Source organism: Leucopleurus acutus (assembly GCF_964270905.1).
Source record: "Leucopleurus acutus genome assembly, chromosome: 10".
NCBI classification, from domain to species: domain Eukaryota; kingdom Metazoa; phylum Chordata; class Mammalia; order Artiodactyla; family Delphinidae; genus Leucopleurus; species Leucopleurus acutus.
In genome coordinates this window covers 5,100,471-5,128,458 of record NC_139153.1, presented here as the reverse complement: position 1 = coordinate 5,128,458, position 27,988 = coordinate 5,100,471, and the positions used below count along the sequence as shown (strand labels likewise).

Sequence of the window (27,988 nt, the reverse complement as noted above, 5' to 3'; positions counted from 1 at the left end):
ATGGCTCCTGGGAGCCTCGCCTCCAGTGACACCTCCTCAACCTCCACACTGGGGTCGTCCAGGTCATCTGGGTCTGAAAAGCCAGGTAAGCAAAGGGAGCGGCTCCTCCCTCATCCGCGTGAGCCCGTTCCCTGGGTGTCCTGAACCCTTCTTCCCCGACCCTGCTCCTCCTCTCTCAGTCTGGCCCCTGAACCCACCCCAGGGGCAGAAGAGCTGATGCCAGTGGTAGCGGGGGCCAGGGAAGAGAGCAGAGGGGGGCCTCCCCAGCTGGAGCCCATTTGCTGTGGGCGAGGGCTGGCAGCCCAGCTGCAGCTGCAGGGCAGCTAGTTGAAGGGGCCGGAGCAACAACGAAGCAAGCGTTCGACGCTTGACTGGGCTTTGGATTTAGGGCTGCGTCCCAATTTTCAATCAACAGACAACGCCTCAAGGATTCTCTGGATATGGGGTCCACTGAGGCAAACAGACCCATTTCATTCCTTCCAGGTGCTCCCGGTCTGGTAGGCGAGCTTGCCTCATTATAGATGCCATTTGATAATGTGGCGTGTGCTTTAGTGGTGGGGACCCAGAGGGCTGTAGGAGCCCAGAGGAGTCGCCTAACCCCCTCTGGGAGGTCAAGGAAGGCTTCCTAGAGGAGGTGACTCTGAAGGAGGGATAAGCCTCACCCAGGGGAAGGAGGGCTGAGGCAGGGGAAGTGTTCTGAGTACTTGCAAAGACTCCTCTGGAGGAAGTGAGGGGTCCCATCTGCCTGGGAAGCACAGGGAGAGTTGCTCAGTTTGGCTGGGGTCCAAATCTCAGTGATGTTTAGGCCTTGAAGGATGAATGAAAGCTGCTTGGGTGGCCACGGCCGCCCAAGCCTAGGGAACAGCATGGCACAGGCTGTGGCCTGGAGGGGAGAGTGCTGGTGGAGTGCTTGGGAGCTGCGCCGTCTTCCTGCTGGCTGGAGCAGAGTTGGGGGAAACGCGGTGATGGGGGCAGGGGCTGATCAGACTGGGCCTCCAAGGCCAGGTCAGGTGTGTTGGCCCTTGTACTGAAGGTAATGGAGGAGAGGGTCGGAAAGGGGGAGGAGACTGTGCCCTGGGGATGGAGGCAGAGAAGCCTATGGGGAGCAGGAGGGGTTCCAGGATGTTCCCCGGCGCTTGTTTGGGTGTCTGGGTAGGTATGGGAGTGGGCACATTTGTGGGGGAGAGAAGATGGGGGACAGGTTTTCGGGGACCTGTGAGTTCTGTTCTGGACATCCTGGTATACAGCAGGCATCGAATAACTGGAATGAGAAGCTGAACACAGTTGGAGGGTGGGGGTGGGGGTGGGGGGGGAGGAAGGAGAGTTGGGGGTGGCTCCCTGGGACAGGGCATGGTTTGGGGGAGACAGGGCAAGGGTTAGAGCTGTCACCCCAGGCTAGGCCCCTCCAGAAACCCTCTAACACTGCAGCTGGGAGGGCTCAGACTGCCTTAGGGCCCCTCCCCGCCGTGGGAGATGGGGGATGGGGGATGGGGAGAGTGAGACTCTCCTGAGGTCCCGGCTGACCTCAGGTTCTACCGATTAGCAAAACGAATATTCTCAGACACTGGGCTCCTCCTGGCCAGGAAACAAAAGAGGTTGAATTTGATGAAGTCTCTTTACAAGTTTTGCTGAGATCTAGAGTTTTGGGATGGTGGTTTTTTCCTACTTTAAAATGCGGTTTTTAAAAAAAATATGTTTTAGCCATGTGATTCCTTTTTTGAGTCTTCAGTTTTTGCAGATTGGTCAGAAATCAACATTTCTAATCACCATGTTTAAATCAGGTTTCATATTTAAACCACTTTTATGTGCTTTATGGTGACTGACAACTGTCTCTCTCCTCACCCCTGGATCCTACTCTTTTGCAACTTAAAAGAAAAAAACCCAGCTTATTGAGATAGCTCAATAATTCACGTAGCATACAATCCACCCATTTAAAGTGTACAATGGCTTTTAGCACATTCACAGTTGTGTACCCATCTCCACAGTCAATTTTAGAATATTTTCATCCCTTCTAAATGAAAACCTGTACCCATTAGCTGTCACTCCCCATCCCTGCCCACCTCCCAGCCCCTGGCAACCACTAATCTACCTTCTGGCTCTGATTTGCCCATTCTGGACATTTCATATAAACTAACTCATACAATATATGACTTTCTGTGACTGGCTGCTTTCACTCTGCATAACGTTTTCAAGGAAGTACTTCATTCCTCCTGTTGCCTGGATGACATTGCGTTTTATGGCTATACCACGGTTTGTTTATGCATTCATTAGTTTATGGACTTTTGGGTTGTTTCTACTTTTTGGCTGTCACAAATAATGCTGCTATGAACATTTGTGTACACGTTTAGGTGTGGACCTGTATTTTCTTTTCTCTTGAGTATATACCTAGGAGTGAAATTCTTTTGTTACTTTTTATGATGAAAACTTTCAAGCGGACAGAAAAGTAGACTGAATGGTACAATGACTCCCAGCTTCCCCACCCACACATATGTTACCAACCAGCTGTTCTTGGCCTCCTTAATCAATAGAAATTGATCAGAGGCCAGATAAGAAATTCAGGCAAGGCTTTATTGGGGCCCCTGCTGCAGCAGCGGGGAGTGAGAACAAGTAACAGTTTCCCTTGCTAGCTTGCTCGCTCAGGTGGGAGGCAAACTTTTTCCTTCTATGGGGTGAGAGTAGGAGTGTGTCCAGGGATCAGGCCAGAGGGGTGGCCTAGGAGGCTTGCCCACCTCTGTGGTGGTGGTGTGTGCAGGGGGCGTGCCCAGTACGCTGCTTTGGCTCCTGGCTCTTCAGAAGAAGCAGTTGGGCGCCTTGGTCTTTTTGTATCTTGTTGTCTATAATTTGCCCCAACTGGGCACGCACGCAGTTATTTTTAGTCCCTTATAATTTTTTTTTTAACATCTTTGTTGGAGTATAATTGCTTTACAATGGTGTGTTAGTTTCTGCTTTATAACAAAGTGAATCAGTTATACACATACATAAGTCCCTTAGAGTTTCTTTGTATGTCATTGATCGAGGAGACATTTGTCCAGGGGCAAGCACTGCAGCAAAGTGTCCCAGGTCCCAGCCTGTCTCATTCCCCCCTGAGGGATTCTACACCCCTTATTCTTAAAGGGTAAGGGGCCAAAGGTCTCTCCTTTTGAAACTTCCTGCTAGACGGGGGCCGCAGACCCTAGCCTACCCTAGTGGTGTAGAAGTCCCTCACTGACTATTCCAAGGACCTGTATGGACCTGTGCCACTCTCCCCTGGAATGGGTTGAATTCCTTGAGACATCATGAGTCTTTACTTGAAACTGTTGGAGGCTGGAAGACACAAACTTAACCAGAAGGTTAAACAAACAAGGGCCCTAAAGGAGAAGAACAACAATAGCCATTAAAGGGCCTAGAAAGGGAAGGCACCAGGTTAACTTTGGGGGGGCTTCCTTAACTGTTGACCAGACAGCGGAGGCGATGTCACCCCTGCCAAAACTGTGAAGCTGCTCTGCCTGGGCATATATTTCCTTAATATTAAATTCTACCTGTCCTGTTGCATTGGTCCAGGTGCAGCAGGATGTATTAATTATCGCACAAACTCTACTTCGTTCTGCCAGAAGGTAATCAAGAGCTAGACGATTGTCAAGAACTACATTAGCCAAAGAAACAAGAGATCTTCAGTCCCGTTAAGGCTTGTCTTGTCTGTTCCATCATATAACCAAGCTGTCTAGTGAGATTTCTCAGTGTTGTTTCATGATAGGTAAAGCCTCCCCACGGAGCTGCCAGCCCTATGACCAGCCCTGCCCCTGTTAAGATCATTTCTAGTGCTCTCTGGGTTCGCTGATAAGCTGGAGTGGTCCTGTTACCAATAAAACCCCCTCTTATCCCTATAGTCCCTAGAGTGCACTCTCCTATGAAGTGAACATTATCAATGCATTTATATGCTATAGCTTGGTTGGAAAAGGACAGGGGCCTGGCCATAATTCCATAACATCTGATGGTTTGGGTGTCCGCAGAGGAAAAACAAACACTTCTGGGGTGCAGAACTGAATGTCTGTCTCACGGTTGTTAAGAGAGGACAGTCCTTGAAGGACATAACTCTTGTTAGTACTTAAAAAATTAGGGGATAGGGCTTCCCTGGTGGCGCAGTGGTTAAGAATCCGCCTGCCAGCGCAGGGGACACGGGTTTGAGCCCTGGTCCCGGAGGATCCCACGTGCCACAGAGCAACTAAGCCTGTGCCAAAACTATGAAGCCCGTAAGCCACAACTACTGAGCCCACATGCTGCTACTGAAGCCCGTGCGCCTAGAGCCCGTGCTCCGCAACAAGAGAAGCCACTGCAATGAGAAGCCCGCGCACCACAACGAAGAGTAGCCCCTGCTCGCTGCAACCAGAGAAAACCTGCGTGCAGCAACGAGGGCTCAATGCAGCCAAAAATAAATTAATTAATTAATTTTTAAAAAATTAGCAGACAGCAGACCCTCATGTTGATAATTCAGCACATAAAGCTCTACAACATTTTTTAACAAGATGCTCGTGTATGCTCCCGCTGAGCACAATAGCAAGAATGGAAAATTGGAGTCCAGTCTACCACATCATTTTACTCATCTGTTGATGGTGCCTGTCTTTGAATAGGTATCTCACATTTTCCACTGGCTCACAGGTGTATTGTTCTGTTGGAACCTGCCGGGTTTCTGGAGGTAAAAGCTTCAGTCTGGACAAATGTACCCAACTAGATATCCCTTGCAGTTTGACAGCAGTAGGGGTGGTTAAAACTACTTTATAGGGGCTCTTCCATTTTAGCAATCGTTGGTCTTTGGGGGACTCCTCTTTCCAGTTCTAAGAAGAACCTGGTCCCCGGGGTTTATTTGTGAAGGCCCTGCTCCTTCCTCTGTCGTGTTAGTGGGGGCTGGCAGTGCCTTGTGGGCACAGTCCTGGATTGCCTCCTGAACTTGTCCTAGATTAATAATATATCTCAGGGCCTGGTTCACTTCCTCATCCAGTAGAATGTCAGTAGTAAGAAAAGGTCTCCCATAGGTCATTTCAGATGGGCTAAGCCTCAGACCACTCCTGGGGCTACACGGACCCTGAGGGGTGCAGTAGGAAGCGAGTTGGTCCAGGGTACATGAGTCTCTTGGCAGAGTTTTGCTAAGGTTTTCTTCAAAGGATGGTTCATTTTCTCTACCCTCCCTGTAGGTTCATTTTCTCTACCTTCCCTGCCAAGAGGTGTGTAGTTTGTAGTCTATCCCTAGGGCCATTGTGAGCCCCTGTGTGATTCTGGCTATAAAACAGGGCCCGTTATCACTGTGGAGGGACTTTGGAAGTCCAAACCGAGGAACTGCTTCTTTTAAAAGGGACCTACAGGCTTCCATAGCCTTTTCAGATTGGATGGGGAAGGCTTCAGCCCATCCTGTGAAAGTATTGACAAACACCGTAAGATATTTATATCCTGACCGCGGGGGCATTTGGGTGAAACCTAACTGTCAGTCTTCCCCCTGATATGTCCCTCGGCATTGAATTGGCCTGAGTAATGAAGGGGGGATTGGATGGGCCTGTGGGTTATTATGGGCACATAAATCACAGACACGTGTTGCTTGTTTTACTGTTCTTTTAAGCCCCTTCCCTGAAAAAGCCTTTTGCATCAAGTCCCGCAGTGATCCCTCCCATAGTGGGTGGCACCGTGTAAGCTTAGCGAGTTTCCATTTTTGGGCCTCAGGAATTAGAACCATATCCTCCTTTCTATACCGGCCTGTGCTTCTCTTCTCATAGCCCCGTTTCTCAGCATTTTCCTGTTCCTGTGGGGAATATTGGAGAAGGCTAGGGAGTTCAGGGGGGCCAATCACTGGGGCCATAATTTGCTCAGGCTCTTGCATTTGAGCTGCCTGTTTTGCAGTTTGATCATCTTTGCTGTTCTTTTGACTCGCAAGGGATCCACCCCTCTGATGGCCCCTGCAGCGGATTACTGTTACCTGGGTCAGGAGCTGCACTGCTTCTAAAAGAGCCAGAATCAAATCTTTATATTTTATGGGGGAATTTGTAGCGATTAACGTTGCTCTTTCCAAATGGCAGCGTGAGCATGTAGCACGTGGAACCCATATTTACAGTCAGTAAAAATATTTAATTTCTTATCCGTCCCTAATTGCAAAGCTCTCATTAATGCAATTAGTTCAGCTTTCTGGGCTGATGTCTGTGGGGGGCAGGGCCTTGGCTTCGATTCCGTTCATCTAGACTAACTGGCATACCCCGCCTTTTGGGTTCCCATTTCTATAAAACTGCTCCTATCAGTAAACTGTTCGACCTCAGGGCTGTCAAGGGGCTCATCTAGATGAGACCTCCTGGAGCAAGTTTGTTCTATGGTCTCTTTACGCTGATGCACTAAGTCTCCACTCTAGACAGCTGGAAGCAGAGTCGCTGGGTTCAGGGTTTGGCACCTTTAAGATAATGCTGGGGGCGTCCAATAGGAGGGCCTGATATCTTGTTAACCTTCCTCCAGTCAACCAATGATGTCCTTTGACTTCCAGCACAAATTGTACCTGATGAGGGGTTGACACGCCTAAGTGTTGTCCCAGGGTGGGCTTGGAAGCTCATTTATCAACAGGGATGTGGCCGCTACTGCCTGCCGGCAGCTTGACCATCCCAGGGCCACTGAGTCCAACTGTGTTGAGAAGTAAGCCACTGGTCTCTGATCCGGTCCCAGCTTTTTGGTCAGGACTCGTGGTGCTATCCCTGACCTCTCACGAACGTGTAGGGTAAGGGGCTTGTGCAAATTTGGAAGCCCCAGCACTGGTGCTCTACTCACCACAGTCTTCAGAGTCTCAAAGGCCTTCTGGTGGTCCTTATTCCGTTGAAGGGGTTCCCTTTCTTCTCCCTTTAGACCCTCACATAGGGGTTTTGCTATAAGGCTATAATTTGGAATCCAGATACGACAGAACCTAGCCATCCTGAGAAAGCCTCAGAATTGCCTTTTTGTGGTTGGAGATAGTAATGCATTAATTGCTGTTTTTCAATCTATGGCAAGGGCTGGTGCCCCTGGGGTCAAACCCAATCCTAAATATTGAAACTGTTGCTGGTTGAAGATACTTTATATTGGTTGAAGATACTTTATATCCCCTTCTTGCCAGAAAATTTAGGACCGTAACAGTACTTTTATCTGAATCTTATTTGGTCTCACTACTTATCAAGAAATCATCAACATATTGTAGCAGAGTTCCCTTCTCAAGGCTCAATTCCCTCGGTTCCCTTGCTAACGTGTTTCCAAAAAGATGGGGGCTGTCCTGAAAACCCTGCGGAAGTACTGTCTGGGTGTATTGGGTAGCCTCCAGGTGTCAGGGTCCCTCCATTCAAAGGCATAAAGGCATGGAGAGTCTGGATTTAGGGGAATACAGAAAAATACATCAGTGAGGTCCAAAACAGAGAAATACTGCGTGCCCCCTGTCGCTTGGGTGTGGTGGGTGTATAGCTTTGACACCAGTGGGTGAATAGGGATGACGGCCTCATTCACTGCTCATAAGCCTTGCACAAACCAGTACTCCCTGTTAGGCTTCTGAACGGGGAGGATTGGGGTATTGCAAGGGGGCTGGCAGGGCCTATTGAGTTTGTGTTTTAGGAATTTGATGAGCAGTGGTTGGATTCCTCTCAGGGCTTCAGGCTTTAAAGGATATTGTGCGTTTTTTTTTCCCCCCATAATCAAAACTCGATTGAAAAACTGACACCCAGATAGAAGAGCGCTGTTGTATACCTTACAGAATTAAACATAATTACATTATCTTGGTAGAGTAACTGGAATTGTTGAACTGATAAGGCTTTCTGTGGTAGAACACAAATTCAGGAAGTTGTGGGGATCATTAGTGTTGCTTTCTTCTAAATGACACCCTTCTGTGGATCTGGCCTTTCCTCCTGTTGGCCGGCACAACACTGTTGAACAACCTACGTAAAGCACCACTGTCTGAGCACAGCTGAAAACCGTGGTACTCTTGTAGCAACCTGGACATTTTACATCCATAAAATAAGAATTTGTGCTTTGAACCAGCCGTTTCTTTTTTTTTAATTAATTAATTTTATTTATTTACTTTTGGCTGTGTTGGGTCTTCATTGCTGCGCGTGGGCTTTCTCTAGCTGCAGCGAGCAGGGGCTACTCTTCGTTGTGGTGTGTGGGCTTCTCATTTCTCATGGCAGTGGCGTCTCTTGTTGCGGAGCACAGGCTCTAGGCGTGTGGGCTTCAGTAGTTGTGGCTCGCAGGCTCTCGAACTCAGGCTCAGCAGCTGTGGCATGCGGGCTCAGTAGTTGTGGCACACGGGCTGTAGAGCACAGGCTCAGCAGTTGTGGTGCACAGGCTTAGCTGCTCTGCGGCATGTGGGATCTTCCCGGACCAGGGCTCAAACCTGTGTCCCCTGCATTAGCAGGCGGAGTCTTAACCACTGTGCCACCAGGGAAGCCCCGAGCCATTTCTTTTTATGTTTTTTCTTTTCATTTCCAAGGAAGGATCTTGGAATCGCTAGCCAAAGGCATGTTGATCCTTTCACAAGCGCAGCCCATGCAGATCTCTAAGGCAACACCCCTAGCGAGCAGCACAAGACCAGGCACGTGGCATCTAAAGGATATTGTCTTTTCCAGGGGTATTTTTCCCCAGGCCTTAACCATATTTTTATTGGGGGAACAAGTTTTGCCCTTCCTGGCACCGATGTATCTCAAACTGCAGGATCTACCGGTTCTCTAATTTCCTGGGGGATGTCTTGGGGAACATTTTGATGACCAGCAGGTGGGGCATCTGGGGCTACAAATAGATGCATTCTCTGTTTGAATTCTTTACCTCCTTGGATTCCCGTGTCCTAAGAATATACTAGCTCCTAATTTATTTAGCAAATTTCTTCTGAGGAGGGGGACAGGGCATTCTGCCATATACAGAAAGGAGTGAGTAATAATAATGGACCCAATTCCACAGGCAAGGGGAGACCTAAATTGCCTTACCTTTGGCTGCCCATCGACTCCCGTCACAGTAGTCACGGCTGGAGAGAGGGCCAGCTGGCCAAATCGGAACAGAACAGGAGCCTCCAGTGTCTGCAAGAAAGTCAGTTCTCCTACCTGCCACATCAGGGGTGACCTAAGGCTCCCCTGGAGTGATGAGGATGGATCGAGTGGGATCTGGAGCCGGGCAGGCAGGCGCTCCGGCCCCCTCAGTCGGTGTGCAGGAATCTCTTATCTGAGAGATTCGCAAGGAACTGGGGCGGGGCAGGGTTGCCCCTAGGGCATCCCACAGGAGGGCCCTCAGGACATTCCCCCTTCCAGTGCCCCCTTCCAACAAAAGGCACACTGGTTCTGGCCTAGGCAGCTTCTTGGCGGTCTGTCCAGCCTTCTCTGCCCTCCAGGATCCCCTCGAGGTGGTGGATGGATCAGGGCAGCCAAAAGTTCCATTTTCTTTACTAGCCTCTTATTCTTATTGGTCTCCTCCGTTAAGTCTTGGTTGTTACAGACCTTGAAGGCCTCCTCTACCAAGATTGACAACGGGGTTTGGGGCCTGGCCTCAAGCTTTTGTAATTTTCTCCTGATATCAGGAGTAGCCTGGGTGATAAAATGCATGGCCAACAGTGTCCTCCCTTCTGTGGACTCAGAGTCTGTACTGGTGTCCTTCCTGAATGCCTCTGTTGCCCGGCTCGGGAAGACTGCCAGATTTTCATCTTTTTCCTGTGTAACCTCTCAGACCTTATCATAATTTAAAGGCTTCACCATATACCCTTTCCTTCCTTCTGATAGACAAGTAATATAATGTCTCATCCTAGCTTGGCCTGCACAATCTCCACAGTCCCAGTGGGGGTCATGTTCTAGGATTGCATCCCCACCCACCTGATAAATTTGGTGGTGTGGATTGGTGGCCACCAGGCCATCTGCGTGTCCCCTGGCCTTTCTCAGTATGCGCTCCTTTTAATCCAGGGTGCGCCAGTGGGCCAGAATAACCATGATGTCCTGCCAGGTGAGAGAGAATGTCAACCCCAGCCTGATAAATTCGTCCCTAAACTTGTCAGAGTTCTCTGAGAACCTGCCAAACCTCTCCTTACAGATTCGCAATGGAAAAGGCCACAGGGGTCAGAACCTGAGGGCCTAGAGGTGGGAGTATTCCCACAGGGGATTTTTGGACATAGAATAAAGTGAGAGTAGTTACTCCTTAAGCTAAGGTAAAAAAAAGATTTCAAAAGTAAATACAGGAACTCATACGATCTTTTATCACAAGCAGCACTCCAGGACAATTTTGTTCTCCTAGAGAGAGAAACCAAATCCAGTCTTGCATCAGCCTCCTCTTAATAAAATCCATTTTCCTAATTAAATTTGACCCAACCTTAGAAAGTCCTGACCACATACAAAATTCTTTTTCCAATGATCCTTTTCTGCAAACCTTCTGCAACTTTGTGTAGCCATATTATCCTGTCCCTTATTCTTTCCATTCAGAAATAACCAGCCCTAGGACAAAAATCACCTTTTCCTTTTAATAAAATATATTTCTGTTCCTCATATCTTTTTTTTTTAATTAATTTATTTTTTGGCTGCGTTAGGTATTCGTTGCTGCACATTGGCTTTCTCTAGTTGTGGCGAGTGGGGGCTACTCTTCATTGCAGTGCATGGGCTTCTAATGGCAGTGGCTTCTCTTGTTGCGGAGCACGGGCTCTAGGCACGCAGGCTTCAGTAGTTGTGGCATGCGGGCTCGGTAGTTGTGGCTCGTGGGCTCTAGAGCGCAGCCTCAATAGTTGTGGCGCATGGGCTTAGTTGTTCTGTGGCATGTGGGATCTTCCCGGACCAGGGCTTGAACCCGTGTCCCCTGCATTGGCAGGCGGATTCTTTTTTTTTTTTTTTTTTTTAAGTCTGGCAAGGATTTATTAGGAAGCTTATTAGTCACAGTGAATAAAAATCCATGAACAGAAGAACTGAGATCTCCAAATTGGCAACTGGGCTTACAACACTAGTTAGAAGCTAATAAATATTAAGGATGTCCCAAGAGGAATCTTATCTAAGTCCCAATCTTACCCTGACCAGGATCCCAACAAACACAGAAATGATGCCCATGCTCTCCTCAGACCGCTTACCTGGTTAGCAGGAAAAAAGAACTTCTTCTCAAGCTCTTACGCATTATCAGGAGATTCTTGCTCTTCTAACTATAACCATGGGACACTAGCGCACGACAGACAACTCCAAGCTGGGCAGCTTGACAAGAATGGTGGAAGGTGACAGGGAGAAGGAGCACGCAGGGACAAGGACTTCTAACTCGACACCCTCCTGGTGGTTAACACGTGGCAGGCGGATTCTTAACCACTGTGCCACCAAGGAAGCCACCCTCATACCTTCTTTTCTGAAAACACACATCCTACTTTCCTTAAGCAACCATGAACTGTCTTTTACATTAGCATTCCTTGATTGGAATATCTCATAACATCTAGAAACATGTATCTTCCCAAAACACAATTTCTTTCCTTAATGTGCAAGACATGTGTCCAATAAACCCAAACATCTTTAGTTTCCCTCTCACAAGAAGACAAAAGTAGGTAAATACAGACCTGTTTAGCAATTGATGTTCCAGTATTTCATCTTATTTGAAATGGCCTGGATACTCGATGGACTCCTATCATTTGCCTTAATTTAGTTTTAAGTTACCAAAATTCGGAGGGACTATTGTAGATGAAAGTTTCCAAAACATAATTATTCCCATAGAGTTTATCAAAAAGCTCTTATCATAGTTAAATTTACTTAAAAGTTTAATCACATCAGGTCATTCTCCTTGATGACAGATTTTAAAACAGAAACAATATGTACTTATTGACTTTCAGTAACCCTAGGTACAAATAAAATATTATAATTAATGTTGATGACTCTAAAGACAGGTCTGTATCAATTAAACTGACAAGCTTAAGTTAGACAAGTTAATTTCTACAGAATCAGAGATCTCATAGTTTTCCCTCTTGAAATTAAAAAGGCCTCTTTTTTTCCCTCAGACTAGGGGACTACAGATGGATCAGGTAATTCTTGGAGCTCAGGCCGAATACTTACATTGCAAAGGCAAAGGAGAGAAATGCAAGCCCCTCTCTTTTTTTTTTTTTTTTTTTTTGTTGTTGTTGTTCTTTAAAATCCCACCAAGTAACCCACGACTGGAGTTTCAGGCGATGTGGCTGTGTGTGTTTGTACTTCAAGGCTTAAATGCTCCACTGTGCTTTGGCAGAGACTTGCAAGAGCAGTTGGACAGACAAGACTACATAATACAAAGACACCAGTGACAAAAACTTAAACACACAAACAAGAAGTCTTTAGGATTAAGGGTATGAGAGTGCAGGGCTGGGAACCGAGGGACAGGTGAAGGGAAGAGGGAAAGAAAAGACTGAAAGAGAGAGAGAGATTGCCCTTTCAACCCGCCCCCTGTGGGTATCTATTCAGGCACCAACCTGCGTGCTTCCAGAAAGAGCCAGTGAAGGAGGGAAGACCCTATCCACTGCCCGTTGCGGTGATCAAGCCTGGAAATCAGCCAGTTGTACATCATCTGTGGGAGTCTCCCCCACGCATACACCGGTATATAGAAAACTGCCGCTTTAGCCCATTCCCAATGGGACTTCTCTTTTTCCTTTTTTTAAACTTTTAATTTTCTATTGGAGTATTGTTGATTAACAACGTTGTGATAGTTTCAGGTGTACAGCAAGGTGATTCAGTTATACATATACATGTATCTATTCTTTTTCAAATTCTTTCCCCATTTAGGTTATCTTATAATATTGAGCAGAGTTCCCTTTGCTATACAGTAGATACTTGTTGGTTATCCATTTTAAATACAGCAGTGTGTACATGTCAGTCTGAAAATCCCTAACTATCCCTTCCCCCAACCCTTCCCCCCTGGTAACCATAAATTCATTCTCTAAGTTTGTGAGTCTGTTTCTGTTTTGTAAATAAGTTTGTTTGTATCATTTCTTTTTAAATTTATTTCTTTAATTATTCATTTTTTTTCTGTGTTGAATCATCCTTGCCATGCACAGGCTTTCTCTAGTTGTGACGAGCGGGGCCACTCTTCACTGCGGCGCGTGGGCCCCTCACTGCGGGTGACTTCTGTTGCGGAGCACGGGCTCCAGATGTGCGGGCTTCAGTAATTGTGGCGCCGGGGCCTAGTTGCTATGCGGTATGCAAGATCCTCCCGGACCAGGGCTCGAACCCGTGTCCCCTGCATTGGCAGGTGGATTCCTAACCACTGCGCCACCAGGGAAGTCCAGTATCATTTCTTTTTAGATTCCGCATATAAGCGATATCATGCAATATTTCTCTTTCTCTGTCTGACTTACTTCACTCAGTATGACAATCTCTAGGTCCATCCATGTTGCTACAAATGTCATTATTTCATTCTTTTTTTATGGCTGAGTAGTATTCCATTGTACACATGTACCACGTCGTCTTTATCCACTCCTCTGTTGATAGACATTTAGGTTGCTTTCATGTCTTGGCTATCGTAGACAGTGCTGCAATGAACACTGGGGTGCAGGTATCCTTTCAGACCATGTTCTTCTCTGGATATATGCCCAGGAGTGGGATTGCAGGATCATATGGTAGCTCTCTTTTTAATTTTTTAAGGAACCTCCATACTGTTCTCCATAGTGGCTGTACCAATTTACATTCCCACAAAAAGTATAGGAGGGTTCCCTTCTCTCCACACCCTCTCCAGCATTTATTGTCCAACGGGACTTCTCTTGGTGGCAGGAAAATAAAGGTGAGAATATTGGGATGATTGGACTTCCAGCCACATGTTGAGGTTTGAACCTCTATCATTCTCATAAATCTCCTGTCAGGAGAGCCTGCTGGACCAGGATCTGCACTGTGTGAGGCGAGCCTCTCCCGCCTCTGCTTGTCACCTGTCAAGGTGAGCTGTTGCCGGCCAGAGCGAGCAGGTCTCACAAGCTGAGAGGAGTGATGCTGTAGCTGCCCGATGTCCACTCTCTTGGAAAGACAGGACAGAAGTAGGAGAGGACAGAGAGAGAAGCAGAGAGATTTCAGGAGAGGAAAAGGGACAAAGGGAAAGCGGGGAGGGAAAAAGGACAAAGGGGAAGGGGAAAGAGTTGCCTGAATGAGGGTGCTGAGGCCCCCAGGGGCCAGGAAGGCAGACTTACCAAATGAGGTGACCCTGAAACAAGAGGTTCAGGAGGCCACTTACCACCCATGGGGAAGCTGTGTTCAGTGGTCCCAGAGGTGCATAGATCCTCTTCTGGGAAGGGAACAATTGTCCCTTTGAGGTGTCGCCACAAAGTATGTTACTGAACAGGGTTCTTGGCCTCCTTATCAATAGAAATTGATCAGTGGCCAGATAAGAAATTCAGGCAAAGGGACTTGCCTCGTGGGGCAGTGGTTGAGAATCCGCCTGCCAACGCAGGGGACACGGGTTCAAGCCCTGGTCCGGGAAGATCCCACATGCCGCAGAGCAACTAAGCCCGTGCGCCACAACTACTGAGCCTGTGCTCTAGAGCCCACGAGCCACAACTACTGAGCCCATGCACCACAACTCCTGAGGCTCGCGTGCTTAGAGCCCGTGCTCTGCAACAAGAGAAGCCACCGCAGTGGGAAGCCCGCGCACCGCAATGAAGAGTAGCCCTCGCTCACTGCAACTAGAGAGAGCCCGCGCGCAGCAACGAAGACCCAAGGCAGCCAAAAACAAATAAAAAAAAAAAAATTCGGGCTTTATTGGGACCCCTGCTGCAGCAGCAGGGGAGCGAAAACAAGTAACAGTTTCCCTTGCTCACTTGCTGAGGGAGGGGTGCAAACTGCTTCCTCATATGGGGTGGGGGGGAAGGGTGTGTCCAGGGGTCGGGCCAGAGGGGGCGCTTAGGTGGTAGGCCCACCCCTTAGGTGGTGTTGTGTGCAGGTGGCATGCGCAGTACCCTGCTTTTGCTCCCAGCTCTTCAGAAGTAGCAGTTGGGTTTTTGGTTTTTCTGATTCTAGTTGTCCATAATTTGCCCCACTGGGCATGCATGCAGTTATTTTTAGTCCCTTATGGTTTCTCTGTATGTGGTTGTTTGAGGAGATGTCTGTCCAGGTGCAAGCACTGCAGCAGACAGTCTCAGGTCCCAGCCTGTCTCAGAGCTGTCACGCCAGGCCAGGCCCCTCCAGAAACCCTCTGACACTGCAGTTGGGAGGGCTCAGAGCTCCTTAGGGCCCCCTCCCCACCACGGGAGATGGGGAAGTTTTTATTTGCGAGAGGAGAGTGAGACTCCAGAGGTCCTGACTGATCTCAGACACTACTGATTAGCAGGCTCTGGCCCCAAAATGAATATTCTCAGACACTGGGCTCTTCCTGGCCAGGAGGCAATAGAGGTTGAATTTGATTAAGCCTCTTTACAATTTTTGCTGAGATCTAGAGTTTTCGGGTGGGTTTTTTCCCACTTTATTTTATTTTTTTAATTTTTATTGGAGTATAGTTGATTTACAATTTTGTGTTGGTTTTAGGTGTACAGTATACATATATCCACGCTTTTTTAGATTCTTTTCCCATATAGGTCATTACAGAGTATTGAGTAGAGTTCCCTGTGCTATACAGTATGTCCTTAGTAGTTATCTGTTTTATATATAGTACTGTGTAAATGTTAATCCCAATCTCCAAATTTATCCCTCCTCCCTTTCCCCCCAGTAACTGTAAGTTTGTTTTCTACATCTGTGACTCTATTTCTGTTTTGTAAATAAGTTCATTTGTACCTTGTTTTTTTCAGCTTCCACATATGAGTGATATCATATGATATGTGTCTTTCTCTGTGTGACTGACTTCACTTAGTATGATCATCTCTAGGTCCATCGGTGTTGCTGCAAATAGCATTATTTTGTTTTTTTCATGGCTGAGTAATATTCCATTGTATATATTGTATATATGTACCACATCTTCTTTATTTATCCATCTCTCCATGGACATGTTGATTGCTTCCATGTTTTGGCTATTGTAAATAGTGATGCAATGCACCTTGGGGTGCATGTATCTTTTTGAATAATGGTTTTCTCTGGATATATGCCTGGGAGTGGAATTGCTGGATCATATGGTAGCTCTATGTTTTTGTTTTTGTTTTTTTTTTGCAGTATGTGGGCCTCTCACTGTTGTGGCCTCTCCCATCGCGGAGCACAGGCTCCGGACGCGCAGGCTCAGCGGCCATGGCTCACGGGTCCAGCCGCTCTGCGGCATGTGGGATCTTCCCGGACCAGGGCACGAACCCACATCCCCTGCATCGGCAGGTGGACTCTCAACCACTGTGCCACCAGGAAAGCCCTATGTTTAGTTTTATAAGGAACCTCCATACTGTTCTCCACAGTGGCTGTACCAATTTACATTCCCAGCCACACTGTAGGAGAGTTCCCTTTTCTCCATACCCTCTCCATCATTTATTGTTTGTAGACTTTTTGATGATGGCCATTCTGACTGGTATGAGGTGAAACCTCATTGTAGTTTTGATATGCGTTTCTCTAATAATTAGTGATGTTGAGCATCTTTTCATGTGCTTTTTGGCCATCTGTATTTCTTTTGAGAAATGTCTAGTTAGATCTTCTGCCTATTTTTTGATTGGATTATGTTGTTTGTTTTTTTGATATGGAACTGCATGAGCTGTTCATATGTTTTGGAGATTAATCCCTTGTCAGTCACTTCATTTGCAAATATTTTCTCCCATTTCATGGGTTGTCTTTTTGTTTATTTTTTCTGTGCAAAAGTTTTAAGTTTAATTGGGTCTCATTTTAAAAAAATTTTTACTGGAGTATAGTTGATTTACAATGTTGTTAGTTTCAGGTGGACAGCAAAGTGAATCAGTTATACATATACATATATCCACTCCTTTTTTTTTTTAAAGATTCTTTTCCTATATATGCCATTACAGATTGTTGAGTAGAGTTCCCTGTGCTATACAGCAGGTTCTTATAAGTTATTTCTTTTATATATAGTAGTGTGTATATGTCAATCCCAACCTCCCAATTTATCCCTCCCCCCACTTATCCCCTGGTAACCATAAATTTGTTTTCTTTTTTAAAATTATTTACTTATTTATTTATTCTTGACTGTGTTGGGTCTTCGTTGCTGCGTGCGGGCTTTATTTAGTTGCAGCGAGCAGGGGTACTCTTTGTTGTAGTGCACGGGCTTCTTATTGTGGTGGCATCTCTTGTTGCAGAGCATAGGCTCTGGGTGTGCAGGCTTCAGCAGTTGTGGCATGCAGGCTTCAGTAGTTGTGGCGTGTGGGCTCTAGAATGCAGGCTCTGTAGCTGTGGCACACAGGCTCAGTTGCTCTGCAGCATATGGGATATTCCTAGAACAGGGCTCAAAACCTTGTCCTTTGCATTGGCAGGCAGATTCTTAACCACTGCACCACCAGGGAAGCCCTTAAATTTGTTTTCTTTATCTGTGACCCTTCTGGTTTGTAAACAAGTTGATTTGTACCCTTTTTTTAGATTCCACATATAAGTGATATCATATGATATTTGTCTTTCTCTGACTTACTTCACTCAGTATGAAAACCTCTAGGTCTATCCATGTTGCTGCAAATGGCATTATTGTGTTCTTTGTTATGGCTGAGTAATATTCCATTGTATATATGTAGCACATCTTTTTTTTTTTTTTTGGCTGCAGCACGCAGGATCTTAGTTCCCCGACCAGGGATCGAACCCGTGCCCCCTACATTGGGAGCACAGAGTCTTAACCACTGGACTGCCAGGGAAGTCCCCACATCTTCTTTTTCCAATCCTCTGTTGATGGACATTTAGGTTGCTTCCATGTGCTCACTATTGTAAATAGTGCTGCAATGAAACTGTTTTGATTACTGTAGCTTTCTAATATAGTCTGAAGTCAGGGAGCCAGATTCCTGCAGCTCTGTTTTCTTTCTCAAGATAGCTTTGGCTATTTGGGGTCTTTTGTGTTTCCATACAAATTGTAAAATTTTTGGTTCTAATTCTGTGAAAAATGCCATTGGTAATTTGGTAGGGATTGCATTGAATCTGTAGATTGCTTTGGGTAATATAGTCATTTTCACAGTGTTGATTCTTCCAATCTAAGAACATCTATTTGTGTCATCTTTGATTTTTTTCTTTTCTGAGTACAGGTCTTTTGCCTCCTTAGGTAAGTTTATTCCTAGATATTTTATTCTTTTTGTTGCAATGGTAAATGGAATTGTTTCCTTAATTTCTCTTTCTAATCTTTCATTGTTAGTATATAGGAATGCAAGAGATTTCTGTGCATTAATTTTGTATCCTGCAACTTTACCAAATTCATTGATGAGCTCTAGTAGTTTTCTGGTGGCATCTTTAAGATTCTCTATAGTATCATGTCATCTGCAAACAGTGACAGCTTTACTTCTTCTTTTCTAATTTGGATTCCTTTTATTTCTTTTTCTTCTCTGATTACTGTAGCTAGGACTTCCAAAATTATGTTGAATAATAGTCGTGAGGGTGGACTTCCTTGTCTTGTTCCTGATCTTAGAGGAAATGCTTTCATTTTTTCACCATTGAGATGTTTCCTGTGGGTTTGTCATATATGGCCTTTATTATGTTGAGGTAGGTTCCCTCTGTGCCCACTTTCTGAAGAGTTTTTATCATAAATGGGTGTTGAATTTTGTCAGAAGCTTTTCCTGCATCTATTGAGATGATCATATGGTTTTTATTCTTCAGTCTGTTGATGTGGTATATCATAGTGGTTGATTTGCAGATATAGAAGAATCCTTGCATCCCTGGGATAAATCCCGCTTGATCATGCTGTATGATCCTTTTAACATGTTGTTGGATTTGGTTTGTAGTATTTTGTTGAGGATTTTTGCATCAAGGTTCATCAGTGATATTGGCCTGTAATTTTCTTTTTTTGTGGTATCTTTGTCTGGTTTTGGTATCAGGGTGATGGTGGCCTTGTAGAATGGGAGTGTTCCTTCTTCTGCAATTTTTTTTGGAAGAGTTTGAGAAGGATGGGTGTTAGCTCTTCTCTAAATGTTTGATAGAATGTGCCTGTGAAGCCATCTGGTCCTGGACTTTTGTTTGTTGGAAGTTTTAAAATCACAGTTTCAATTTCAGTACTCATGATTGGTCTGTTCATATTTTCTATCTCTTCCTGGTTCAGTCTTGGAAGGTTGTACCTTTCTAAGAATTTGTCCATTTCTTCCAGGTTGTTCATTTTATTGGTGTATAGTTGCTCGTAGTAGTCTCCTTTTTCATTTCTAATCTTATTGAAAGGGGAAGCCTGTTCCTTTTTTCTCTGATGAGTCTAGTAAAGGTTTACCAGTTTCGTTTATCTTTTTAAAGAACCAGGTTTTAGTTTCATTGATCTTTTCTATTGTTATCTTCATCTCTGTTTCATTTATTTCTGCTCTGATCTTTGATTTCTTTCCTTCTCCTAACTTTGGGTTTTGTTTGTTCTTCTTTCTCTAGTTGCTTTAGGTGTAAGGTTAGGTTGTTTATTTGAGATGTTTCTTGTTTCCTGAGGTAAGATTGTATTGCTATAAACTTCCCTCTTAGAACTGCTTTTGCTGCATTCCATAGGTTTTTGGATCGTTGTGTTTTTATTTTCATTTGTCTCTCTTAATTTCCTCTTTGATTTCTTCAGTGATCCATTGGTTGTTTAGTAACATATTGTTTAGCCTCCATGAGTTTGTGTTTTTTACAGTTTTTTTTTCCTGTATTTTTTATTTCTAATCTCATAACGTTGTGGTCAGAAAAGATGCTTGATATGATTTCAATTTTCTTAAATTTACTGAGGCTGGCTTTGTGGCCCAGCATGTGGTCAGTTCTGGAGAATGTTCCATGTGCACCTGAGAAGAATGTGTATTCTGTTCCTTTTGGATGGAATGTTCTATAAATATCAATTAAGTCCATCTGGTGTAAAGTGTCATTTAAGGCCTGTGTTTCCTTATTGATTTTCTGTCTGGATGATCTGTCCATTGGTGTCAGTGGCGGGGTTAAAATCCCCCACTTTTATTGTGTTACTGTCAATTTCTCCCTTTATGGCTGTTAGTATTTGCTTTATATATTGAGGTGCTTGTACGTTGGGTGCATACATATTCATAATTTTTATATCTTGGGTTGATCCCTTGATCATTGTGTAGTGTCCTTCCTTGTCTCTTGTAACAGTCTTTATTTTAAAGTTGATTTTGTCTGATATGAGTATTGCTACTCCAGCTTTCTTTGTTTTCCATTTGCATGGAATATCTTTTTCCATCCCCTCACTTTCAGTCTGTATGTGTCCCTAGGTCTGAAGTGGGTCTCTTGTAGACAGCATATAGATGGGTCTTTTTTTGTATCCATTCAGCCAGTCTGTGTCTTTTGGTTGGAGCATTTAATCCATTTACATTTAAGGTAGTTATCGATACATGTGTTCCTATTTCCATTTTCTTAATTGTTTTGGATTTGTTTTTGTTGCTCTTCTTTCTTCCCTTCTTTTGTTCTCTTCTCTTGTGGTTTGATGGCTATCTTTAGTGTTGTGTTTGGGTTGCTTTTTCTTTTTTGTGTGTGTATCTATTGTAGTTTTTTCGTTTGTAGTTCCCATGTGGCTTTGATATAGCAGTCTGTATATGTATAAGGTTGTTTTATTTTTTCCACTTTAAAATGTGGTTTTTAAAAAAATATATTTTTTATGGGCTTCCCTGGTGGCGCAGTGGTTGAGAATCCGCCTGCCGATGCAGGGGACACGAGTTTGTGCCCCGGTTCAGGAAGATCCCACATGCCACGGAGTGGCTAGGCCCGTGAGCCATGGCAGCTGAGCCTACATGTCTGGAGCCTGTGCTCCGCAACGGGAGAGGCCACAACAGTGAGAGGCCCATGTACCGCAAAAAAAAAAAAAAATATATATATATATATATATATATATATATTTTTTAGCCACTTGATTCCTTTTTTGTCTTTAGTTTTTGCAAATTGGTTGGAAATCAACATTTCTAATCACAATGTTTAAATCAGGTTTCATAATTAAACCACTTTTACGTGCTTTACAGTGACTGACAACTTCTCACACTGTCTCCCTCCTCACCCCTGGGTCCTACTCTTCTTTGCAACTTTTTAAAAATAACAGCTTATCGGGCTTCCCTGGTGGCGCAGTGGTTGAGAGTCCGCCTGCCGATGCAGGGGACACAGGTTCGTGCCCTGGTCTGGGAAGATTCCACATGCTGCGGAGCGGCTAGGCCCGTGAGCTATGGCCGCTGAGCCTGCGCATCCGGAGCCTGTGCTCCGCAATGGGAGAGGTCACAACAGTGAGAGGCCTGCGTACTGAGGAAAAAAAAAAAAACAGCTTATCGAGATATCTCAACAATTCACATACCATACAATTCACCCATTTAAAGTGTACAATGGCTTTTAGTATATTCACGGTTGTGTACCCATTTCCACAGTCAATTTTAGAATATTTCCATTCCCTCTAAAGAAAACCTGTACCCATTAGCTGTCACTCCCCATCCCTGCCCACCTCCCAGCCCCTGGCAACCACTAATCTACTTTCTGGCTCTGATTTGCCCATTCTGGACATTTCATATAAACTAACTCATACAATATATGACTTTTTGTGACTGGCTGATTTCACTCTGCATAATGTTTTCAAGGAAGTACTTCATTCCTCCTGTTGCCTGGATGACATTGTATTTTACGTCTATAACACGTTTTATTTATCCATTCATTAGTTTATGGACTTTGGGGTTGTTTCTGTTTTTGGGCTATTATAAATAATGCTGCTATGAACATCTGTGTACACATTTTTGTGTGGATGTATATTTTCTTTTCTCTTGGGCATAGGAGTGAAATTCTTTTGTTACTTTTTATGATGAAAACTCTTTTTTTAAAATAAATTGATTTATTTATATTTTATTTTTGACTGTGTTGGGCCTTCATTGCTGCGCACAGGCTTTCTCTAGTTGTGGTGCGCGGGGGCTACTCTTTGTTGTGGTGCGTGGGCTTTTCATTGCAGTGGCTTCTCTTGTTGTGGAGCATGGGCTCTAGGTGTGTGGGCTTCAGTAGTTGTGGCATGCAGGCTCAGTAGTTGTGGCGCATGGGTTTGGTTGTTCCGCGGCATGTGGGATCTTCCCGGACCAGGGATCGAACACGCGTCCCCTGCATTGGCAGGTGGATTCTCAACAACTGCGCCACCAGGGAAGTCCCATGACGAAAATTTTCTTTTGTGGTACGCGGGCCTCTCACTGGTGTGGCCTCTCCCGTTGCGGAGCGCAGGCTCCAGACGTGCAGGCTCAGCGGCCATGGCTCATGGGCCCAGCCGCTCCGCAGCATGTGGGATCTTCCCGGACCGGGGCATGAACCCGTGTTCCCTGCATTGGCAGGCGGACTCTCAACCACTGCACCACCAGGGAAGCCCCGATGAAAACTTTTAAACAGACACAAAATTAGACTGAATGATACAGTGACCTGCGCCCCTACCCCAGGCAGCCATCATCCGACTTCAACAGCTAACAGCTTGTAGGTACCCTTGTTTCACCTACTGCATTATTTCGAAGTAAATGCCAGACTTATCATTTCATCTGTAAACAGTTCTGTATTTATCTTTTATTTATTTATTTATTTGGCTGCACCAGGTCTTGGTTGTGGCAGGCAGGCTCCTTTGTTTCAGCCCACCAGCTCCTTAGTTGCAGCACATGGGCTCCTTTGTTGTGGCATGCAAACTCTTAGTTGTGGCATGTATATGGAATCTAGTTACCTGACCAAGGATCGAACCCAGGCCTCCTATGCTGGGAGCACGGAGTCTTATCCACTGTGCCACCGAGGAAGTCCCAGTTCAGTATTTATGTTTAAAAGATAAGAACCTCTTAAAATAATTGCAATACCATCAGCACACTGGAAACAGTATCATCCTTAATATCATGAAATATTCCAGTGTTCACATTTGTCTAGTTGCCTTTTTTTTTTTTTTCCATTTGGATTGTCCAAATCCTATTCTGAGTCTGAGCAAGGCCCCCATGTTGCATTTGGTTAAAGGGGTTCTTAGGATCTTTCCTCTCTGGGGCCCTTCCCACATTGTCTTTTCCTCCTTGCTTGTTTGTAGGAGAAACCGGGCCGTGTGTTCTGGAGCGTTCCTCACAGTCTGGGTTTTACTGATTTCATGCCCGTGGCCCTTGCATTTCCTGTAAACTGGTAGTTAGAGCTAGACAACTGACCTGGTGTAGGTTTGTTTGTTAAAGAACGCTTTAGTGCTTTTATTGAGCCTTCGTGGAGGGCTGCTGCGTGCCCAGCCCCACGGCGGGCACCGGGAGACCCCGGGTGGCCAAGCAGTGCCCCCCACCTCTGCTCTCGGGCCAGGGGGCAGAGGTCCTGACCTGGGGTGGGGGTGAGGGGTGTGTACTTGATCCCCCGGCCGCTTGCTCACACACAGTGGGGCCTGGCCAGCGCCTAGTGGGTGTTTCACTAGGCATGTTTGTCCTCAGCGGGGTCTGAGGGAGGTCTGGGCCCCAGGTGATGTCCTGCTGTCTGTCCGTAGGCCTGATCCGGAGCGGCGTCCGAGAGCCCCGCCGCCACCCTCCGGTGCTGCGCATGGTGCTGGAGGCGCTGCAGGCGGGGGAGCAGCGCCGGGGTACCTCGGTGGCGGCCATCAAGGTTTACATCCTGCAGAAGTACCCGACGGTGAACGTCCTCCGGTTCAAGTACCTGCTGAAGCAGGCCTTGGCCACAGGCGTGCACCGCGGCCTCCTCGTCAGGCCCGTCAACTCCAAGGCCCGGGGAGCCACTGGCAGCTTCAAAGTCAGCCGCTGGGAATGGGGTGGGGGGTGGCGAGAGGCCCCAGGGTGCAGGTGGACTTGCCCGAGGGCTTGAACCCCAATTCCAGCTCTTTCTTCCCAGCCTCTGGGTGCTGGTCCCCTGCCCTGTTCCCTCTCTCCTTCTGTCTCTTCTCGTTCTTCCTCTGTCTTTGCCGAGACCCCCCGTCTCCCCGGGAAAGCTGAGCACCTACACGGCCCCAGTCACCCTGCTGCATCCACCTCCATCCCTGTTGGGTGTGTTGAGTGACCAGAGACCGTCTCAGCTGTCTCACTTCTGGGTCCTTGGCGCCATGACCCCTTCCTGGAATTCCTTACCATGGGCGGCACAGACCCAACCGTGGCCTCTATGGGGTCACAGAAATGGGGTTTGTTCCCCGTGCTGTCTGGCTCCAGACCCGTGGTCTCCAGACCAGGGCTGACACCTCCCTGAGCCCCTACATCCTCCTCTTTCAAAGGGGAGGGTCACCCAGAGCTAAGGGCAAATTTGGCCACAGAATTAAGCCCCAGCATCATGACTGCCAGCTGCCACCAGGGAAATCTCAGCGACACAGACATGGGGTCTGTCTTGTCACTGCTGTGCCCCAGCAAGTAGCAGTTCCTCTGACAGGCTCCATGGAACACGGTGGAACGTTCTCAACCTCCACGTTCCAATCCCTGTGGGAATAGGGTGGCTGAGCACAGGGGATCCCCCCTCCTGGAACTCTGGGTGTGTGGGTCAGAGCTTGGACACCAGCCATGGCAAGGCCAGGGGCACAGGGTGGGGTGAAGGGAAGCAAGAGAGGGCACTGGGAGTGCGTGTGACTGGGAGACGGTCAGGAAAGTGGGCCAAGGAGCTGGGAGGCAGGGAAGCGGGTCTTGGGTACCACGGAGTCAGGAATGTGTGTGTGCAGAGAGTGGGAGTTGATTCTGGTCTTGGTGGGTAACGGGGAGCCGTGAGGGTCCAGGGATGCTGGGAGCAGCGTCATCAGCTGGGCTCTAGAGGGGCAGGGACCACCTGTTTGCCAGGGATGCTTGCATCCTCCTGCCACTTGTACCCTCCCTGTTGGCCCCATTGTAAAGATGGGGAGACCGAGGCCAGAGGGGGAGGAGAAGACTTGGGCGAGTCGCCCTTGGGCTGGGGTTGAGGCCCCAGGAAGCCACGAACTCTCAGCCGTCTGACTTCCATGTCCGTGTCCAGCTACACAGAAGCGAAGCGGCAGGGAGACTTGGGGACACAGTGGTGTGAGGTGGGGAGGTGGGGAGTCCGAGCCACAGTCTGTGGATGGTGTTGGGGGGTCAAAGGAGATTATAGGTTAGCATCTCAGAGATACCGTTAGGGCTCAGTGTGCACGATGTGCTCCCAGAAGCCTGGCTCTGAGGCTTCCGGGTGCGGGGGTGGGAGGCGCGTGCCCGCCACCTGTGCAGGGAGGGTAGGAGAAGCTTGGGTGAGTTTTGGAGACTCGGGTTCCTTAGCTCCTAATGGCAGCACCGTTCCTCACAGTGCATGAATGGGTGGAATGCATTACTGGCAGCCGGCATTTAGGAGGTGGTTTTGCGTGCTCTCCGCAAGCCCTTGGCCGCCTTCCTCTCCCCCTCCTTTGGGGATGGGGTCTTCTCTGAGCCTCATGTAGGGTATAGGGGCGTAAGACATCCAGAACCTCTGCTCTCAATCCCACCCCGTTCTCTCCTCCTCCAGTTAGTTCCCAAAGACAAAAGGAAAATCCAGCCCAGGAAGACGTCCACCATGACGGCCCCCAGGAGGCCTGGTCAAGCTGAGGGAAAGGACTCCAAGAAACCAACTGAGTCAAAGAAGAACCCACCCAACCCAGGCGATGTGAAAAAAGGATCCAGGAAGCCAGGAGAGGGGAGGACAGCTCCCCCCAAACCAGGTGCAGCCAGGAAGGCCCCCAAGAAAGGCCAGCAGACCAAGGACCAAGAGGCAAGACTGGGTGAGGCCAAGAAGTCCTCCCAACAGCCAGACAAGGCCACACAGGCCCCTCCCATTGCCAGCGGGCCCAGCGGGAAGTCAGAGGTCAAAGGTGGAAGGAGCAGCCGAGGTATGGATGTGAATGGGGTGAGAGGAGGGCATGGGAGGGGGTTTCTGGCAGCCACTGGACATGAGTTGGAATGGAGGGGCCAGCTCTGGGAGGAGGGGTTTCTAGCCAGTGTGCCCTGAGCACTTGGCTTGACTCAGAGAGACAGAGAATGCATGGTAGCTGGTGGGGGTGGGTATGGGGGAGAAGAGCGCCGAGAGAGGAGGAGGGGTCATCTCTGAGAAGGATCAGGGGAGGCTTCCTGGAGGAGGTGTCCCAGGCAGAACAGCTTGTGCAGAGGCCTGGAAGCATGAAGAAGGTGGAAGAAGTACAAATAGTTGTGTCTGTGTGCACTGGGGGAGGGGGGAGGGGAGGTTGTGAAGGGCAGCAGGAGGCTGGACTTTATCTGGAGGACGATGAAGAGCCACAGAAAGACTCTGAACAGGGACAGCTAGGGCCCAGGGTGTTCTTAAAAATGTATCCTGGGGCTTCCCTGGTGGCGCAGTGGTTGGGAGTCCGCCTGCCGATGCAGGGGACACGGGTTCGTGCCCCGGTCCGGGAAGATCCCGCATGCCGCGGAGCGGCTGGGCCCGTGAGCCATGGCCGCTGAGCCTGCGCGTCCGGAGCCTGTGCTCCGCAACGCGAGAGGCCACAGCAGTGAGAGGCCCACGTATTGCAAAAAAAAAATAATAATAAAAGAAAAATGTATCCTGGCTGCCATGTGGAAGATGGGTTAAAGGCTAGAGGCAGATACACCTGTCATGGGCCTTTGGTGTGGGCAGGCGTGGAGCTGTGAACGGAGTGAGGGATGGTCATCCACTGTCCAGTTAATCCTCCAGCTGTCCGTGGGAGAAAGGCTGCTGCCTTCAGTGGGCAGACTAGGGCACCCAGACTCAGAGAGGCTAAAGTACTTGCTCCAGGCCACACAGCCTGCAAGTGTCAGAGTGAGGACTGGGCCCTGGGCAGGACGAGGGCTGTGGGACCCCTGAACCTTCCTGCCCAGCAGCAGCTCCTCCTGAAAGGGGTGTTTCTCACATGCCATCCCCTCTTCCAGCAGATACCAAGGCCCACAGGAAAACAAAGCCTGGGAGTCAGAGTTCCAAACCCACGGTCACCAAGGTAGGTGCCTGGGTGACTTCCTGCTCCGCGTCTCCAGCGACCAGAGCTCGGGCATCCCCACCCCGCCCCAGAGGGGTCAGCCGAGGAAGGGGGCAACTTATTTTCCTACAAAGTACAGAGCACTTTCCTCCCCTCCCCGGCCCTTCAGCGCCGTGAGGATCACCATCCCCATTTTATAGATAAGAGGCTGAGACTTAGAGAGGTGAGGTCACTTGTCGAAAGTGACCCAGAGCTGGGATTTCACCCCTAAGTTCGTGGGCTCTGAGCTGTGCACCCAGCCCTGCCCAGCTCTGTCCCCTTGCTCCTGGTTTGCTTTCTTATAGGGCGAGGATGCTGCTGCTTCCCCAGCCAAAAAGAAGATGGGCAGCAAGGTCCCTAAAAAGGCTGCTGCGCAGGGGGCCGGGGAGGGGCCTAAAGCCAAGGCCCCTGTTCCTCCCAAGGGCAGTGGGTCCAAGATGGAACCTGTACCACTGGCCAGGAAGGCAGAGGCCCCTAAAGGCCCGAGAAAGCCTGGCATTCCCACCAAGTCCTCTGCGTCCAAAGCGGCCAGTAAGAAGGCAGAAGCCGAGAACTAGAGGCGGGGTGGAGACAGACTGAGATTCTACTTTTTTATTCCCCTAAAAATTATCACTCTATTTCACTGTAACCTATTTATCAATAAAGACTTTTCCCCCCACAAATTGGTGTGGAAGGAGGCTGAGGTCTAAGGATTTGGCCATCCAGGGCTAGGACCCAGATAGAAGCTTCTGCCCTGGGGAGATGCAGACCGCTGCAGGGATCCAAAGTCACCTAGGCACCCGTGGAGGCACTGGAAAGGTGTTTAATGCAGCCTGAGATCTGGGACTGCTTCCTGGAGGGGGCAGCTTTTGGTTTTAAAGGATGAGTAGGAATTGCCAGATAGATGAGGGGAAGGGCCTTGCAGGCAGAGGGCCCAGAATGTGGGGTGGAGCTGGGAGGATGGGGATTTGTGGTTTTGAGAGGAGAACAGATGGGGGAGGGGTGGCATGAGCCCCGGGCCGTGGAGATGGGGCAGGAAGGTGTGGAGGGGTGGACTAAGGAGGGCAGACATCGTCTTGGGGGCAGTGGGGAGCCAGGGTGGGTTATAGGCAGGGAAGAGGCTGACGTGGTGTGTGTTGAGAAGGAGCCCTGTGGCTGCGGAGAGGAGGGGTTAGAGGAGCTGAGAGGAGGT

The 27,988-nt window shown here is 47.8% G+C and overlaps 1 protein-coding gene and 1 pseudogene across 2 annotated transcripts; one reads left to right on the top strand and one right to left on the bottom strand.

Moving 5' to 3' along the window:
• On the top strand, window positions 1–27,374 carry H1-8 (H1.8 linker histone; the record flags this gene model as incomplete). Its single annotated transcript, XM_082847445.1, has 5 exons — window positions 1–85; window positions 23,392–23,651; window positions 25,344–25,704; window positions 26,735–26,799; window positions 27,123–27,374. The coding sequence occupies 5 exons, from the start codon at window positions 1–3 to the stop codon at window positions 27,372–27,374; spliced, it is 1,023 nt and encodes a 340-aa protein (XP_082703571.1).
• Window positions 7,817–8,028, bottom strand: LOC309967146 (small ribosomal subunit protein eS27-like; annotated as a pseudogene). The gene has a single exon. The product of its transcript is annotated as a small ribosomal subunit protein eS27-like (transcript).
• Window positions 27,375–27,988: the final 614 nt, after the last annotated feature.